Genomic DNA, 18,970 nt, shown 5'->3' on the forward strand with positions numbered 1-18,970 from the left:
TGTGCCTCCTTTCATCCCTCTCCTCCCAGCTCCTGGGCCTGACCCTCCATCCGCATCCTTGGGGAGGAAGGGGGGCAATCACCTCCCCTCCGACTTCACCCTTCCTCTTCTTGGGTCACTTTCCTATCCTCTGCATCTCTTACTTTAGTTCTAAGTTCCCCAGTTCTGCCCTTTTTTTTTGTTTGTTTGTTTGTTTAAATGGGAAATCACCTTCCCCTTCAAAGGGGATGTCTGAATTTTGGCAAATTCTGCCTAAAGAAATCAGTGAGAAACAGATATGGGGAAGGGCTTTTCCATAGGTTACCTCCAGCCTGGGCGAAGGCACCTCGGTGTCAGCCCGTCAGAGGCTGGTCTTGTGGTTTCTCATTATCCTTCAGGGGGTTCCATTTGGACTCATTCTTGTCATTCCATCCATACCAGCTCCCCTTTCCCCCAGAAAAAGCCAGTGAAGGCGGTGACCTGAGCCCCCTGGAGTGAGATGCAGGTTGCCACTTCTCTATACCCGAAGAGGCCGGGGCAGAGCTGGGTATACAAGCAAGCGGCAAAGGCCCGCTTGGATCCGCCTCTTGTCTTGCAAAAGCTCTTCCAAAGGCAGGACCCCTTTTGACTTTGTAATATCTCTACCTTAACACTTTCTGCAGGGGCGCGGGGTCGGGGTCACGGAACAGGGCCAGAAAGACCCACCTCCTTTGCACAAGTAGAAAACAATCCGACCGAGATGTGGTAGAAGGTGAGTGTTCCTTCCACAGGTTCCCTTCTTAAACTAACTATTCATTCTTTTCCCCCCAATCCTTGGAGCAGTTGAGAAATAGGTATGCGTCTCCCCTGCCCCCCACCTCCCATGGAAATCTGTTGAAACACATGAGGAAACCCAAACCCACACTAATAACGACCGAAAAAAACAAACAAACAAAAAAAACAAACTGAAGAAATCTTCCTTGGCTGGTTTTTCCAGGATGGCCCCCCCGGGGAAGGTGTGAAATTCCGTCTCTCCCTCTGGGCAGGCAGGTGGAAGGTTCTGGGAAGGCAGAACTCCCTGGTCTCCCACCGGCCGAAAAAAGTCCAGGCTGCGGCCCCGCTCTCCGCCTCGTCGAGGGCCAGCTCCCCTCCGCCTCTCCGCGGTCGGACCTCCCCCCGGGCCATCCCGGGCCGAGGCGGCAGGAAGGCGCCGCTACCTGCAGCCGCACGACTCCACCACCATCTCCTCGTACTGCTTGTAGACCACGTTATTGCCCGCGTCGATGTACAAGATGCTGATGGGAGTCAATTTGGTGGGCACGCAGCAGCTGGGCGGGGTGGAGCCGGGGTCCATGGAGTTCATCAGCGTCTGGATGATGGCGTGGTTGGTGGGCTCCAGGTGCGAGCGTAGCGGGAAGTCGCACACGCCCTCGCAGTGGTAGGCCTCGTACTCCAGGGGCGCGATAATCCAGTCGTCCCAGCCCAGCTCCTTGAAGTTCACGTGCAGGGGCTTCTTGCTGCAGCGCAGCCTCGACTTCTTGCCGTGCCGCTTGCCGTGGCGGCTGGCGAAGGCCGTGCGCCGCCGCCGGCGGCCAGGCGAGGGCGACCAGAGCCCAGCGTCCGGGGTGCCCGACGGCGGCGGCGGCGGCGGCGGCGGCGGCGGCGGCCCCGACCCCTCGGCCCCCGCACCGGGGCCGACCACCTCGGTCGCCGAGCCCAGCTGCTCGCGCATCTCGGCGAACAGGGTCTTGCGCTGGGACCTGGAGAACACGACGAGCAAGGCGCGCTCCTGGGGGGTCCGCACCCTCCGGCCGAAGCCCAGACTCCGCAGGTCCGGGGGCGGCGGCTGCTGGGGCCCCGGCGCGCGCGCCTCGTCCTCCGCGGCGCCCGGCTCGCCGCCCCACGCGGCCCGAAGCTCCAAGCACAGCTGCTTCCATGGCTGGGGGCGCAGGCCCCGCCACACGTCGAAGACTTCCCAGCCGGGCCGGGGCGCCCCCTGCGGGTCCAGGCTCCGCGCTTCCAGCAGCAGGGGCGACTGGCAGGCGAAGAGCTGCAAGCGGAGCGGGCCGGCCGGCGGCCCCCAGGGCGCAGCGGGCGCCTGGCGAAACAGCCGCAGCTCCGCGCCCACCAGCTCTTCTTTGTCTGAGAGCGTGGACACATCAAACAAATACTTCTGTCTCCGGAGAGGAGTGTGCGAGAGATCGTCTGCGAGATAAAAATAATAATAATAATAATTACAGTCAGTTTCACTTAAGAGGGAGATCAGCCCGGAGCTCTGCGGCCGCCCCTGGGAGGGAGCTGGGCCAGGTCGGTAGGGGTCCCGGGGCGCCTGCCCGGAGGGCTGACCACCCCGGCTCCCCGCCCTGGCGGAGAGCGGCTAAAAGGAAGGAGCACCAGGGCGGCCCCCTCGTCCCCATCAGCGCGGGACACCCTGCGCGGAAGTCAGTGGAGAAGGCGGCCGCAGCGGCCTCCCGGTTTTCCCACCCACTCCCAGGAGCCTGAGTAACCACTAATGCGCCCTTTGTGGCCGCAATACCTCCACACCTCCTGACTGGCTCGTTCTCATCATTCCCGTCTCAGTTCAAATGTCACCTCTTCCGAAAGGGCCATCTTTGACCACCCTGATCTAAAGCAGACTCCCTCGGTCACTATCGGGGGACCCTGGTGTATTACCTTCTCAGCACTGAGCACGATCTACAAGGACCTCGTTTGTATTCGTCTCCTCATGGTCTGCCTTTCCCAGCAACAGCCATGCCCCATCTCCAGCAGCCCGTAGGAGCTAGCCCCCTGTACTGGCCAATCTTGCTCACCTCAGCGTCTACAGGCCTGTCTGACCCAGGGTACAGGCCAGTCAGTAAGTGGGGAACTTCTTGGCTGCCCTTTATAACTATCTAGAGAGTTTAAAAATGACAGCACCAGGGTGTGCTTCAGTCAACTGGATCAATATCTGAGGACAGGGCCTGGGTATTGGAGTTTTGTTGGGGTTTCTTAGCTTTGCTTTAAAAAAAAAAAAAAGCTCCAAGCTTATTTGAAGGGACAGCCCAAATTGAAACCCAGGTGTCTGGTGGAACGGTGGAAGGTGCTGCCCAGCAGACAGGTTTGCTGAAACCTTTAGGCCCAGTAGGAAGTTCACAGAATGCGGAGCTGCAAGGCAATTTCTTTCTTTTTTAAATTCATTAGTCACTTAAGAAACATAAGAGCAAGAAGGGTTTCCAAAGTCTGCAAGGGTGCAAATGAATCAACACTAACACCAGGCATCTATCCATTGAGAAGATCCTGCAGCCAATGAGAAATAAATACATCAGCAAGGAGAAGAACCTAAGCAATGCATACACACACAGATTGACGTTCTCCCCTCCTCCACCTACCCAATCTGAAATCGTCTTGCTTTGCAACCAATCCTGAAGATAAAATTTTTGGTTACCACTGAGAAAAAAATGGGGGCACCTAGAGGAGGGACAATAACAAGCTTTTAAAAACTCAAGGTGAATTCCTGGGGACCCAGGCAAAACTGGACTTCTTTTTTTGACACATCTGTGCATGAAGCCAATCCCACTTCAGTGTGCAAGGCAGAAAGCTAACCAGATTTTCCTGGGCTGCCTTCTCATAAAATATTTACAACCCAGCAAATACAAAAATCCCCAAAGCCCCCAGCTTGCCCCAGAAGCTAGTAAAGTTGGGGTAGACTTCAATAGTAAAAGTGTCACCGGGTCCTGGGGTCCGGCCCTCGATGCCTGTCCAGATGTAGCCCCGGGGCACTAGATCTGGAGCCTCTGCCACACCTAGTCCCCACTCCAGGCTGACCGCTGGGCAGCCGGCCGCCTCACTCAGTCGTGCAAGTCCGGACCTGAGATGGAGCTGTGGGAAGGGTTAGAGAGGTGAAAAGGGAAAAGCCGCTGGAGGCACTTGATTTATGGAAGCCGAGACCTTCAAACCGACCAGGGTCATATTAAAATCAGTGGGAATTCAGCACACTTTCTTCTCCTTTAAAGAAACCTGTGTCTGACAACATTCAACCACCACCCAGATCTCTGGGCGTATTATTGCCTGAGGCTTCCCCTTCCTGTCTCTCAAATTTCTCTCTCCCCAAACTAAGGAGGTGATAAGAGGGACAAACCTAAGGTTCTTGCTGCACCAGCTCGATGTCTTGAGGGCTGACATATTTTTCATCCTTACTTTATCCACGAGCACAGATCGGTCCTGCAAGGTAAGTACTCATATTGTTCCCATTTTACAGATGGGAAAACCAAGGCTTGGAAAAACTAATTACCCGAGTCTGAAAACTAATAAGTGGTGGTGAAAGTGAAGTCACTCAGTTGTGTCCAACTCTTTGTGACCCCATGGACTGTAGCCTACCAGGCTCCTCCCTCCATGGGATTCTCCAGGCAAGAGTACTTGAGTGGGTTGCCGTTTCCTTCTCCAGGGGATCTTTCCTTCTCCAGGGGATCTTTCCTTCTCCAGGGGATCTTCCCGACCCAGGGATTAAACCCGGGTCTCCCACATTCCAGACAGACACTTTAACCTCTGAGCCACCAGGGAAGCCCAATAAGTGGTGGTATTCAGACTCAAACCTAGGTCTCTTTAATTCCAGAGTTGGAGCATTTAGCCGGTAAGCCCCACGGCTCCCTGGAGAAGGAAATGGCAACCAACTCCAGTATTCTTGCCCAGAGAATCCCGTGGATGGTGGAGCCTGGTGGGCTGCTGTCCATACGGTCGCAGAGTCGGACACGACTGAAATGACTTAGCATGCATGCATGCATGCATTGGAGAAGGAAATGGCATCCCACTCCAGTATTCTTGCCTGGAGAATCCCAGGGACAGAGGAGCCTAGTGGGCTGATGTCTTTGGGGTCACACAGAGTCGGACACGACTGAAGCAACTTAGCAGCAGGAGCCCATGGCTCTCATTGCCTATCCATTAGAGTCCAGGTCCTGGAGCCAAGGCAACTGGGAGTGGCCAGGGTATAAGTGATGAAGCATACAGTCCAAACTGTATTTTCAGGGCTTGGTAGGAATCAAACCTGGGATCCTTTAGGAAATCATTTCCATCTCTGCTTACATAACTTTTGAGACAATTTGTCACTGGTTGGAGAGGTATAGGGGAAGAAGAGGGAGGTGTAAAAGATGATTTATTTAGTTTTCTCTCATGCAACACAGAGAAATCAGCCTGCTTTTGTCTTCATTCCTTTTTTTAAAAGCATGGACTGCCATACAACAATGCAAATTAGCCATAATTACACTTAATCCCCTCCCTACCTGCATTGTTGTATGGCAGAAATCAACACAATTTTTTGTAAAAAAAAAAAGTTTTTTAATTTAAATTTTAAAAAGTAAAAGTGTGAACTAATAAATGCTTAGTCTACACAGCTGAGCCATGTTTTTGTAGTCCTCAAGAGGGGTCAAAACAGAGAAAACCTCTGTAAAAAGAGGTTTCCACTGGTTCTGCAGACTTGGGATTCACTTGATTTTTCTAGCAAGATCAGCCTGCTTCCCCACCCATTCCAGAGCTAGGAGAAAGAATACAAATGGGGGCTTCCACCTGTATCCTGCTGTCTTTTCTTCCCATACTAGCTCCATCCCACAGTTTGGGGGGCCTCACCTGCATGGACACATGTGCCACAGGTGCGCACTTCCCCAGATACAGGTGCACACACTGGGCAGTTGACACACTCTTAGGAGCACAGACCCAGAGAAGAAGCTGACCAGGGCCTGGAAGTGGGCTCAGGGCCATGTGCGTGAGAATGCGGTGACTCGGGTACCAGAGTAGAGCAGTGTGAATAGCTCTCTGAGCCACTGAAACTGCAGTGGTCCCTAAAAACGCATCATCAGCTTTCCCCAGGAATCTGTCAGAAATGTATACTCTCTTGGGCCCCAGAGGTTTGAGGTGGGACCCAGAATTTGGATTTTCCTCAGTTCCCAGGTGATGCTGGTTGAGTCACCACTGTAGGAACCACACAGACATCTAGATGAGCCCACCCCCTGGGCTCTTTCAGATGCCCCACCAGGTGGGGAGGGTAAAACGCAGGACCAGGGCAAGAGCTAAGGCAGCACTCACCAGAACCAAGTTCCTATCGCTCCCTGCTCCTCCTGCCCCCTGCCACAGACACCCCCACTTAAAAAAAAAAAAACTCTTACAGCCACGTGTGTCCAGAACCTCTAATCCACCATCCGTGGTGGCTCTGTGAAGCTCCCCATCAGAATACATTCTCCACCTGTCTGGACCTGCTCTGGAGGCATGCATTACAGAAATAGCCCCAGAGGAGGCTTCCAGCTTGGGGAGTGCACACACCATCCACTGTGACCCTGCAGATACTTTGCCTGACGATCCTGGCATCACAAGGCCTGGCTCCTGCTGTCCTGGCCATCTGTGGGTAGAAAACCAGCCCTTCACACTCCCTCCCACAAGCCTCCTCTCCCATCATTGGAGTGCTAGTTGCTCAGTCGTGTCCTACTCTTTGCGACCCCATGGACTGTAGCCTGGCCAGGCTCCTCTGTCCATGGGATTCTCCAGGCAAGAATACCGGAGTGGGTCGCCCTTCCCTTCTCTAGAGGATCTTCTTGACCCAGGGATAGAACTCGGGTCTCCTGCATTGCAGAAAGATTCTTTACCATCTGAGCCACCAGGGACGCCCAAGAAGCAAATATCAGTGCGTAAAGAAAAAGGATACCCGAGGGCGCCTTAAGTCAGGATACCAGGAGAGCGGTAAGGCAGCCTACCCCGCCCACCCGCACTAATCGAGCTGCGGACGGCTCCCTCGCGCGCCATCCTGCAGACAGCCTCCTAAAACCCCAAACATCCTTTGGTTTGGGGCGGAAAGGGCCCGGCCCGCAATGCGTTTCCCCAGGACATCTTGCCCTATGTCCGCAACTTGAAGTCCCTCTTGAGAGTCCTGGTTGCATCGTGCGTCACTCTGCGGGGCCCGGAGGGCGCCCCGCAGCTCCAGCTCGCCCCTCAAGGCCCTTCGCGCCCAGACCCTGGGCTCCAGGACGCTGCCAATTAGTGCGTGTCCCGCTCGCGTCCTCTAAATCCGCCGTGACCTAAGCGGCCACTGGCAGGCCCCACCCGCCTCCACCGGCCGCCCACCGCTCGTCCGGCCGCGTGTCCTCCGGCGATGGGCTGCGACCCAGAAAGCTCCGAAGACAGCGGGGTCTCCCACCCTAGTCCGCTAGGTGGGGACGGAGCGGAGAGGATAATCGCCCGTCTTCACAAAGGAGACTCCGGAGGTCTTAGCTGCTCAGCCTTTCCCTCCTCCGCCCCCCACCCCACACGCCCCCACCACCACCTTCAAAAACATCCCTGAATGCTCCCGGGAGCGCTTCTGTGCCGGGCACGTGCTCAGGGTTTGGTGGCCTCGGTCCCGTGCGTGAATCCTCAGCGACAGCGTGGGAGGCCCGTTCTAACTGTTACGCACTCATTCTTTTATAGGTGACAGAGGGGGCTCCATGAGGAGTCATCCCTCGCCCAGGGTCTTGCAGCTCGGAAGGGGGACACGATCTGAAGGTCTTGATTCGGACCGAAGCCCTGGGACCGGAGCCACGCCCCTCTTCCAGGGTTCTGATTGGGCAGCGGGGCAAACAGGGAGGACATGAGACCCACATCCGTCACAGAGCCGCCAACACAAAGGGCGCTGGGTTCTACCAGGAATTCCTTTTTTGTTCTTTCCCTTTACTGGAAATGAGAAGACCTTCAAGCAGGGAACTCAGAGCTGGCTTGGAGCCTCTTCTTCCCAGGTCACTCAGCCCTGACGATGCCCTGAGGTTGCCCAAGTCCACAAGTTGGAAATAGAGCCAGGTGTACTGGGTGAGTGAAAAGGAGTCTTCCGTCCTTTCTCCGATGGGGTATGAAGGTCTCTGAATAATTTCTTCTCCAACTATTACCCTCTTCTGGGACAGTGATCTCCAGGTCATTTTGTCCTGAGCCCCACCTCCACCAAGATCTGAGCCTTGCAAACTGCTGACCTTGCTGAGCCGTCCCACTGATTCATGAGGCCACCCACACAATTCACCCTGTCTGGGATGCTTTTGCTCAACTCCAGCATAATCCTAACAGTGAACTCTGTTTTATGCACTCACTATGTGCGTACTAAGTCACCTCAGTCGTGTCTGACTCTTTGCTACCCTGCAAACTGTAGCCTGCCAGGCCCCTCTGTCCATGGGATTCTCCAGGCAAGAATACTGGAGTAGGTTGCCATTCCCTTCTCCAAGGGATCTATCTTCCTGACCCAGGGATCGAACACATGTCTCATGTCTCCTGCATTGGCAGACAGGTTCTTTACTACTAGCACCATCTGAGAAGCCCACTGTGTGCTGGGCATGATCTAAATTCTAAACTTATAATAAGTCATTTAAGTTTCAAAACTATCTAAGTCATTTTCTTCAAAAAAAAAAAAGAAAAAATATCATTGTTATGTCATGATTCACAAAACTAAAACACAGAGGGCTCAAATGTCACTTGTCCAAGATAGAGGTAGATGTGGCAGTCTGGCTCCAGTACCTGTGCCATCACTCTGGACTTCCCAGCCGCTGAGCTGTGTGTCTGGTAGAGACCCTGAGAACTCTCCAGCTCTTTTGCGTTGCTGGTGACTGTGGGGAGGACATCCATCCCGATCTCCAAGTGTCACTCAGTTCCTAATCAGCAGAACCGAGGGAATGCCAACAACTGGACTTTTGAAATAGAACTTAGATGGAAATAACTTTCGCTAAATGAGAACGTCATGCCAGCTCACAGTCACTGAGGGAAGGTTGGCAAATGAGATAGAGTAAGAAAGACATCCGAGGATATGTGTACCTGTTAGTTACTACTGATGACATGGAAAGAGGATAGGAATCTAGAGTCTGAGCCGTGATTGGGATCCTGAAGGGAAAGGGAAAGGGAAGTCACTCAGTTGTGTCCGACTCTTCGAAACCCCATGGACTGCAGTCCACCAGGCTCCTCCGTCCATGGGACTTTCCAGGCAAGAGTACTGGAGTAGGGTGCCATTGCCTTCTCCGATTGGGATTCTGACCTGTAACTTATTGGTTGGATGATCTTGGATGGACTAAATCACATAAGCTCTCCCAGCATCATATGCCTCATCTGTAAAGCAGGAAAATGACACCACCACCCCTCCACTTTGCAGAGTCATTGTAAAGGTCAGAGTGGAGGCAACCAGAGCCGGCTGTGCATGACAGACAGAAGCACCCAACCAATGCAGCCAATATTACTATAACTACCTACGGCCAGGTAAGGGGTCCTGGGGGGAAGACGCACCTGTCCTCCTCTTGGTCTTCTTTGAGATGCAGTCCAGTTCTCTCCACAAGATTTTCAGAAGTGAGTGGAGGGGAGGTGCTGGGCAGAGGGGTCAAGAAAGAAACAAGGGCTCCCAGTGAAGGGCCAGGCCCATAAGGGTTTCAGCTTCACTCCCATCACCTTGCTCCATCTCAGTCCCTAGGCTTTATCCACTGCTCTGGGTCCCTCCCACAATGCCAAGTGAACTACCAACCTCCAGCCAGAACCTCATCAAGGACAGGGCCCTCCTCTGCAGGTAGCAGGTAGGCAGTATGCAAATCTACCTCACCCCTGAGAGCCCTAGTGGCTGGTCTCCTTGCTCCTCGCCTCCCACTCTCCCGCTGCCACGTTTGTGGGGCACAAACTGTCCACAGAGCCAATCTAGGGTACAGGAGAGGTGTTCCCTAGCTTCATCAGGCAGCTGGGAAGAGAAGGAGTTGTAGCCATGAATGACGCCTTGGGCCTCAGTGCGAGGAGGCTGTGGCATCACAGTCCCACAGACCTCCCCTGGGCCCGCGCCTCCTCACCACACATTCACCCAATGAGCCTTCGCTCTGGTCTGTTGGCTTCCCCAGTGTTTTCCCCAATAGCTTGCCCTGAATTTCTCAGCTTCTTTCCACCTTTTAAAGATCAGAAAGGCCCCAGGAAAGCCTCCACAGAGGACTTTTCCACCCTCTTCCCAAAGCCCCAGCACGTCCCTGCCCCCTCTGCCTGGCTCTAGCCGGGGCCTTGGGAACCACAAAGAATGAGTCTGGTGGCCAGCCTCTATCCGGAAGAGAAACCTCAATGTTCCCACAGCAAGTTTTCACTCAGCCTGAGGCAAACCAGTGAGGTTGGGTGGGGAGAGCGAAGGGGAACCCCGATTTCCACCCGGCTGGGAACAACTTTGCTCTTCCAGGGAGCTTTCAGCAAGTTTCTGGAAGGAGACATGCCAGCCTTTTTCCTGATCTCTGGGCACTGGGCACCCCTAGCAGGAGCCCAGAGGTACTTGGAAGAGACTCCTTTTGTCTCTCAGCATGAAACAGATTCATTTATAAAGCAGTTTCCACGCACATGGTGCAACTATCCTGGCCACAGGGGCTCATGAGCCAGAGATGCAAAGCCCAGATGAAGGACACTTCATCAGGCTTCTCTCTTCACTGATATCCTATCCTGGGCTCTGGACCACATTGGCTCAGATCTTAATTTGACAGCACCGCAGTTGAAATCCAAACAGAAGCTCGGAAGCACCCACGAGTCGACCTTCTCTCGTACCTTTCCTCTGCAGCTAAGCAGCCTGTGCCCCGTTGTCCTCGGCCACAGCATCGCCTGCAGGTCACTGCTGTCTCCTGGACCCTCGGAGCAGGGTCCACACCTGGTTGATTTGCCCAAGGTCGCCCCACCTGCTATGTCGACTTGTATAGGGTCACCTGAGAGCCCAGGGTAGTTGCATCTCAGCCCTGAAACTGCCCTTTGGGCTGAACATGATCTCGGCCTTTGGACTTGAGAGCTTGGAGATTCAAAGTAGAAGAAAAGTTTCCCATTTTACGTTGTTTCCCCTCCATGACCAGTCCCGAAGTTGCAGGTGGAAGGACTGGCTCAAACTGGCATGTGGTTATGTGCGGGGATATGGGACGGTCAGCGCCGGGGCGGGGGACGGGATGGGGCGGGGTGGGGGGGGGGGCTTCCTGCTCAGGAGAAACCTCAGTGATTCGTGTTTCTTCAGGTGCTGACCCGGACACTCCTCCTGAGGCCGGCATCGTGGCAACTCAGCTGCACTGTGTTCACCTCGGGCTGAGTCCCGAAATAACGCGCTAGCATAAACGAGATTCCTGGTGGCAGTTATGACCCATAGTCTAGCATCCTTCAGTTCCACCCTCCGCCCCCCGCCCCCCTTACTGGGCATGGGAGCGGCGGTAGGCTGAGAAGTGGGATCGCGACTGGACCAAGTTGCCCGGATGCCAGATTTATAAAACAGGCTCACGGATTCTCTTCGGGTCAGAGGTTATTTAGGGGGAGAAGGGGTATGGGTAAACCATCCCCGATTGACCCCAAAATTAATCCTCCGCGCTGCCACCGCTCCTGCTTTCCCCTCCGCTCCAGCCGTCAGACCCGCCCTCTCCTCCCCTGCACGCACGCCCACTACCGGGTCCCTAAACCCTGCCGGGTCCCCAGGCGCCCCGGCCACGGGCCGCGCAGCGCGCGCCTCCCGGCTCCCAGAGCCTGAAGCAGCTCACCCCCAGCAGACCCAACCCTGGGCCCCCAGCAGCGCTAATGGACTGTCCTGGAGGGAGGCAGCAGCCTCCCTGGAACCCATTAAGCCGACGAGGACCTATTTGATCCCTGTAAACAAGAGACGGGAGAAGGACATGGCCACCCACTCCAGTATTCTTGCTTGGAGAATCCCATGGACAGAGGAGCCTGGCAGGCTTTCTAGCCCATAGGGTCGGAAGAGTCGGACACGACTTAGCTACTAAACCACCACCACTACAACCACCACCAAACAAGAGACACCATTTAACCGACACTGAGCTTAAAAATAAACAGCCAGGCTTTAAGGGCGCGGGGGTTGGGGTGGGGGTGATGGGAACGGGGTTGAGGGAGGTGGTATGTACCAAGCAAGGAAATGGCGCTGTGAACCCACATTCCTGCTCACCACCCCTCGCGGCCTCGACTTGGACCCCTTCCCAGGTCCAGAGAGCATCGCTTAACCAGGGGGTATTCCATACCCGCAGAGTTCTAGAACCAGAACTCTCCTCTGCACTTAAAGGCTCCCAGGGATTCTTTGTTGATTTGCTCTGGGTCGTTGGATGCAAGCCGAAGTCCTGGCAGGAAACAAAAGTTTTTTTTCCGCCCGCCTGCTACATATTTCCCCCACCTGTCTGCTCAGTTGCCTTCTCCCTGTCTGACCACGCCACCCCCAGGAAGAAGTCACCAGCTTCCCCGAGGTGTGCGGCCAGAACCCCAGAGCTCCAGCTGAGAGAAAAAAACGGGGTGCACTAGAGAGCCCATCAGTCCAACGCTCTGCATTCCCCGAGGTCACTCTGGTCAGAAGGGGGAGCTTTCATGTCTTGATTCAGTTTGCGCGGGAAGGGATTCCCAAGGCCTGTCGTGGGTTGTGGCTTAGGGATTTTTTTTTTTTTTTTCGTGTGCAGAAACGACAAGGACGTTGGTGCACGTTTTTCGATCCCCTCCCCCCCAGCAACTCGCAAACTCCCAGAGCCCCAGAACCTCCCGCGCCAGGAAAAAGCACAGTGTCCTTCTCTGATTAGTCTCTCCTGCTGAGGAAGCCCGGCCCAGAATTCTGGCGATACTTGCCCTCTCGCTGTAGAAGACACTAGGCGTTGTTAGCCTCTTGCTAAAGCGGCATTTGTAAGGCGGCCCTTAAGGCCTTAGGGATGGGAGTGACAGTAACTGCCATTTAACAACGAGCCCGTGGCCAAGGGTTAGGTTTATGGCCTGAAAAATGTTTTAGTCATCCCATCCAGAAGGGCAGAACAAACTTCTGGTTTCAGGCTTCCTTCCCTTACCCCGGGGGTTAGTTCCAGGACCTGCCCGTTCACTGGACTTGACCGGGATCCTGAACCTGGAGGGCTTCGCAAACCCTGCGCGGGGCTCACGGGGGCGCGTCCTCACCCGCACGCACTTGAACGCTCAGCAGTCCTTTCCCAAGGCTGTTCCCTCTTTCCGGGGAAATAAAGCCTAGATTGGAACCTTCTGCCGGCTTCCTCACTTGGCCGTCTGGTCTGCATTAGTGTTTTTATAAGGGACTCAAACAAATCGAATACAAGGTCACCAAATAATTAACAGTTGTGAATTCCCTCCATCCCCATTAAAATACTTCCCTGCTTATATTTCATTTTCCGTTTGCCAACGACAACAGGGTTCGGGCAAAAGCCCGGCTGCGTTGATTGCACCACTCTTTGCCCAGGTCCACCCAGAAACTCGCTGTTTTGCATAAACATACCGCGCCAGACGCACTTCAATTAGGAGGGAACGACGCCGCTCTTAGAAGTGCTTCCCGCCGCCAGACTATCCCCACAACTGTCCTGCCCTGCCCCCTGGCAATCGCGACCCAGAAGGTAAACCTAGAAGCCAGCGATCCCGGGCAAACTCTCCTGAGGTTCATTTCCAGGGTGTCAAGTTCTTCAAGGATGTTCAGATCTAGGTTTTAGGTTTTTTTTTTTTTTTTTTTTTGGTTTGTTTGGTTGGTTGGTTTTTATCTGTTCCCTACTGCCTCCTTTCTGAGAGTGCTATTGTAACAACAACCAAAAAAAAAAAAAAACAAAAAACGTAAAGAGTATTCTTATTTCAAAATTATCTAGAAACCTAACTCACAGCAGTGTTCTTAGGTTCATTTTGTTTTCTTCATCCTTAAGAGGCTTTTTTTTTTTTTTTTTTTTTTTTGGTCCCTTGTTGGAATTAACAGTGGTGCTTCTCACTACCTAAATTAAAGTCCGAGTTTTGCCTCACTCTCCCTCACCCTCTATCTTACAGCCACACTGAATTCACAGTTCTCACTGTCTGCCTTTCCCAGGCTCCGGGGCTGGGGATCCAAGCCCCCTGTACTTGTGGTCTTTTAATAAGCTCTATCATGTGCTAACTGCAATGTCTGTATATCCAACCTGGTCCATCCTGATCCTATCACTGTGCCAACACACACATGCACACACTTTCCCATCTCTGTGGATCCAAAATCATCTTGAAAGCACGATTTGGAGGCATTCTTAAAGGTCAGGGCTTCCCTGGTGGCTCAGCTGGTAAAGAATCTGCCCACAATGCAGGAGACCTGGGTTCAATCCCTGGATTGGGAAGATTCCCTGGAGAAGGGCATGGCTCCCCACTCCAGTATTCTGGCCTGGAGAAGTCCGTGGACTGTATAGTCCATGGGATCGCAAAGAGTCGGACACCGCTGAGTGACTTTCACTCACATACATGCTATGTGAAAACTACCTTTAAAAATTGAAGGTCAGGGATACAGCGGTTTGTGCCTTTTACAGGGAGATCAAAGAGGAAGCAAGGTGCATCTCAGTTTTAGACCTGTGAATTCAACATTTCACTCCAACTCCTAAGTCTTGAGAGATTACAGAGGTAGGGAGTCTGTCCATTTTTTCTACTTCTGTTTCCTGCCACCATGCTTTAGAAATTTCCTCTTGCCTTGCTCTATCCATGTAGCGCCAGAGGTAAGCCTGCAGAACTGGCTATATGCTTCAGGTCTCATTAGCTGTGTGACCTTGAACAACTTGCTTAATCTCTCTGCCTTCTTTAAAATCATCTGTAAAACAGGGATTGTAGCACTTTCTTCCTGGGGGAGGGAGGTGTTGTTAGAACTAAATGAAATAATTCATGTAACAGATGTTAGCCCAGCATTCGGTACACAGTAAATGCTCAATATGTCAACATATCCCAGTTATATCGGAGAGCAAACTGAAAGGGTGGACAAATTTTTAAAAGCTTGCAATCAAGTCTCCTGGGTGGGGGGAGGGGGGCGGTGAGAGAAGGAGGGCAGGGAGTGAGGCAGTACTGAACATGCAGTCGTCACAGATCTAAAGCGCTCTGAATCCATCCACGCTGGGCAAAGTTCATCCGCACGCTCCCATTCTTGAAATGCAAGCTTTAGGTGTAACTTTTGGGGTTCCGGGGGCCCTCAGGTGAGGAAGACTTTTTTTTTTTTTGGAATACTGTATGTTAAGTAGTTCAGACCTCAACAGCGGGCTTCAGGATTCCTTACGTGGTCTTTGCTTGTGCCCCCGAGGGACCCGCTGCTTCTCAAAGCCAAGCCTGCCACACTCGACGGCGATTTAAACATCCCCGAGGCAAGGCGCCAAGTCAGCGCGGCCGGCGCGGCTCTCGGTTGGCCGCTTCTCTTTGCTCCTTGTCCTGCCATCCCCAGCTGGGGGAGGGGAGGCCCGAGGGTTTGGCGCGGTTTGAGAGTCCCCACGTGAGAGGGGCGGAAGTCCTCGCCAGGAACCCGGGATGCGCGGCTGGCGGGTCCCTTCCATCACGGGAGACTAGACACCGTTTGATGTGTTATGACATGAACCCTCAATTAGATCGCTGAGTTGAAACACTCCAATCAGGGGCCCGATGCTAAGCAAGCCCCGGAAGGTCCAGCCCGAGGTCACCGCCGGTGACACATCAAATCAAAATCAGTGAGAGGGAAAGTGAGGCTTTCCCTTTATCAAGCTGGGGCTGTGGTCCGCAAAGCACCCCCTCCCCTGCGCGCCCCCTCCTCCGCGCGCCCCCTGCAGCCGGCGGCTTCGCACTCCTTCGCCCCCGCGCGGCGTGCTACCCGCCGCACAACCTTCCGGCTCAACGAACTGCCTTTTCTTCCCGTTTTCTGGGAACCTGAGGGCTCGGGGAAGACCGCGCCTTGGACGCGGAGGGCCAGGTGGTCACGCCGCGTCTCCTCCGGCTGGGGACCGCGTTCGGGAGTGGAAGCCGAACGTCTGTATCTCGGTCCGGCTAGCCTGGAGAGCTTGGCTCAGGAACAGAGCCCCCCGCCCCCCACCCCTGCCTCCCCCAGGCTGGGCGCGCAGCCAGTCTCCTCCCTACCTCTGGCGCCCAGGGGCGCCCAGCGCGATGCCCGGGGAGAGGCAGCCGCACAAGCCAGGGTGAAGCGAGCCCGCGTCTGCGCCCGACCTGGAGTCCCCAGAGACCTCCCACAGTTGCCCCGACGCCGCAGGCTTCGGTAGACGCCTCCCAGCAGCCCGCAGGGTCCCCTGGTCCTCTGCCAAACTCTTGGGGCGCAGCTTGCGAGTTAGGGGGCGTCTGTCTGGGGGAGGGGCAGAGGTTCTGGCAACTTCCCGTGGGGAGAAGAAAAGGCGCGCCCAACCGCTGGCCACCCTGGGCCTCCGGGACTTCTTTCCCTGGGGAAAGGCCTTTAGAATAATCCCCTCTGTTCTTCCTTAGTCTCTCGACTGGGGAAGTCTGGGGTAAGTCTTCGATTAGGGAGTTAGAGAGGATGAAGGATACACAGAGGATCTGGAGGCAGAGAAACAACAGAGGTAGGGCGAGGGTTGGAAGTGGGGTCAGGGCGAGCTGTGCCGGCAGCAGGGAGGCCGGGGACCCTGATGCAAAGCTGCGAAGAAGCCACTTGTATTTGCCAAGGTGGCTTTACTAGTCCTGAAATCACCATAAAATACCTGGCGTTAATTTGCCGCCCAGACCTTTCGGCAGCTCGTGAACCTCGCTGACCTCCTGCTGCAGCCGCGAACGCCTCGTGGGCTGGACCCATGCGGGTCAGGAAGGCGGCGGCAAGGAAGGGGGCTTGGGGCCTGAAGCCTGGAAAGAGCCGGGGGCTCGGGGCCTGTTCTGTAAATTTCAAGGGCGTGCCAGTCCCCAGGTCAGCCGGGTGGTCGTCTCGGTCCGAACCCCGGTGCTGGCCAGTTCCTGGGAGACCTCACTTACACTGACCTGGAAGTGGGGGGGCTGGGAAGGTATATCGAAGCCGAGGAGCTACGTCTGGGCGGGTGGCGGAGTGGACCGATGCCTCCTTCCTTTCTCCTCGCCCCCTACCTCCCCTTTGCCCTCCCTTTGCTTTATTCCCCTTCATCCCATCTCCTTCCACGTTATTGTCTCTTTAGGAGCTGAGTGCCCGGCGCCGGCGGATCCCTCCCCAATTTCTGGGACCAGGGTAGCGTGAGGTTCTCTCCAAGGCACTCGCCACGCTGCAGACCCGCGCGGGTGGCAGGGAGGGGGCGCAGGGGTTTCCGCAGACACCCACACATGCACCAGAGCCACGGAGGGGCCCAAAGACGGGTCCCCTGGGTCGATGCGCAGAGAGAGGCGAGTTGCCTGGCTGAGAAAGGTGGGTGAGCACAGTCAGGCACCCACGTGGATTAAGAACCAACAAAACACCCAAACTGAGCCCACTTGCCTCTGCTCCCGGCTCTCCCAGCCAGTTGTTGCCGCTGCCTCTGCAGAAATGACTCGGTTGCGACCCCGAGGGCGCGGGGCTCCTATGCGACTGACCATGCCCACACCCAGCGCCAGGAGCGGTCGGGTACCAGCGGAACGGCTGGGCCAGGGCACTGCCACCCGCCGCTCGAGAACTCGCTGCTCTGGACCGCAGCATTCGCTTCTGACGGCTTTTCCCGGAGCCGATGGGAGCTCGGGGCTTCCCAGGGCTTGCTCGGGTCCCAGGGCCGCTCGGTCCGCAACGCGCAGCTCGGGGCCTTGGACCGTACACCCGGTACCATCCGGGAAACCTCGCCGCGGGTTTCATCCGTGCCCGCCGCGACTCCTCTCCAGCCCGGGTCATCTACCCGCCACCTCCCGCCTTCCACGCTTCCTCCAGCAGCCACCAGACATGCGGCCCCCACGCTGCTTTCTGCAAAAGGCGAGAGAAAGAGGGAAGGAATGGAGAAAGAAAGAAAGAAACAGACGAAAGAGAGGCAGGGAGAATTGCACACTGGAATAAAATCTGCAGCCGCGTTCGGAAACGTATTGGGCTTGAGAAAAAGCAATTTAAGAAAAGAAAAGGGGGAGGTATCCAGAGCGGAAAGGCGAATTCACAGATGCAGCCTCCTGCCAGCGCCTGAGCTGAGCCCTGGCGGCTGACCTCCAGGGAGAAAGCAGTCGGGTGTCCTCTTTGCCACTTACCTAGTCCCCTGTCTACAAAGCTAGTGATCGTATTAGCCGACTTGGAAGACTGGAAAAAGCTAGCATTGATGCCCAGCTTCTCGGCGATGGAGTAAGTCCTGTAGATTGACAGCATGTACTCGTGGGGCACCACGCGCGGGCCCCTGCCGGGAGGCTCCCGAGCTTCAGGCTGCTGTGGCGGCCGCCGCTGGGGCCCCTCCTGCGGCCTCGGCGGGGGCTCCTGGGGATCCAGGGGCTCCCGGGCCGTGGCATTCTCTCTCGGCGCCCGCGGCATCCTTCCTTCCTTGCGGCTTCGCATTCCCTTGGCGGAGCCCAGCTCGGCGGACGACGAGGAGGAAGAGATGGAAGCTTGCTGGAAACCCGGCAGATCCCACAGGAAACTGATGAGGAAGACGGCCGAGAGCAGGACCCTGGAGGTATCCATGGCGAGCGTCTCCCCGAGAGGCAGCGGCACCGGGCGAGAGGGGCGGCACGGAGCGGCTGGACAGCGGCCGGGGCCCGGCTCCTCCGGCGGACTCGGAGTGCGAGGAGCCGGGTCCCAGCCACACAAATCCCGGCCCTGCCACGCCCCCTCCCGCCCCTCGTCGGGAGGGGAGGGGAGAGGACGGAGGGAAGGGGAGGAGAGGGTGGGAGGAGAGGCTGGGTGGTGTGGGCAGGAGGTGTTGGGAAGAGGGGGCCGCTGTGGGCCGGGTGGCCGGGGAAGGGGCACGCAGCGCCCCCGCGGGACGTGCGCGGGGTTGCCGGGCGGTGCGCGCGGAGCGGGGCCCGGCGCGGCGGGCAGGAGTAGGCTCGCGAGGCCGCTCGGCGGCAAGGAAGCCAGGGTCCTCCGCAGCGCCAGAGCCCCTCCAGCTCTGTTCGAAGCTCGGTCCCGCCGCAGCACCGCGCTGCGCGGGCTCCCGGTCTTCCCCCGCCCCCACCACCAGCACCACCACCTCGGTCGCCTCCACTTGGCTGGAAACGTGCAGCCCCGGGAGGAGGCAAGCGGCGGCGGCGCCCCCCAGGGACAGCTCCGAGCAGGCGTCTCTGCAACCGACTGCGCGTCGACTCCGGGCAGTGGTACCTTCCTTTCCCGGCTCCGGCCTCCCGGGCCAGTCGATCGCTCCCCCTCAATGGCCAGCCCAGGAGCCAGGGAAGCCTCTCGCCGCGCACGCCAGGCGTAGGA

At 56.1% G+C, this 18,970-nt stretch overlaps 1 protein-coding gene across 1 annotated transcript; it reads right to left on the minus strand.

Moving 5' to 3' along the window:
* Positions 1-857: 857 nt before the first annotated feature.
* GDF6 (growth differentiation factor 6) lies at positions 858-18,232 on the minus strand. Its single transcript, XM_070382819.1, has 2 exons — positions 17,809-18,232; positions 858-2,163 (listed from the first exon to the last, which is right to left on the minus strand). Exons 1-2 carry the CDS (start codon positions 18,230-18,232, stop codon positions 1,172-1,174), a joined length of 1,416 nt encoding a protein of 471 aa, XP_070238920.1. The 3' UTR covers positions 858-1,171.
* Positions 18,233-18,970: the final 738 nt, after the last annotated feature.

This window comes from Bos mutus, chromosome 14, assembly GCF_027580195.1.
Source record: "Bos mutus isolate GX-2022 chromosome 14, NWIPB_WYAK_1.1, whole genome shotgun sequence".
NCBI lineage: Eukaryota > Metazoa > Chordata > Mammalia > Artiodactyla > Bovidae > Bos > Bos mutus.

Bases quoted from the DNA above. Each gene is read 5' to 3' on its own strand.
- GDF6 (XM_070382819.1), bottom strand. From the start codon at position 18,232: ATGGATACCTCCAGGGTCCTGCTCTCGGCCGTCTTCCTCATCAGTTTC. The intron at 2,164-17,808 runs GTAAGTGGCAAA...TTTATCTCGCAG, and splicing joins CTTTGTAGACAGGGGACTAG to ACGATCTCTCGCACACTCCT.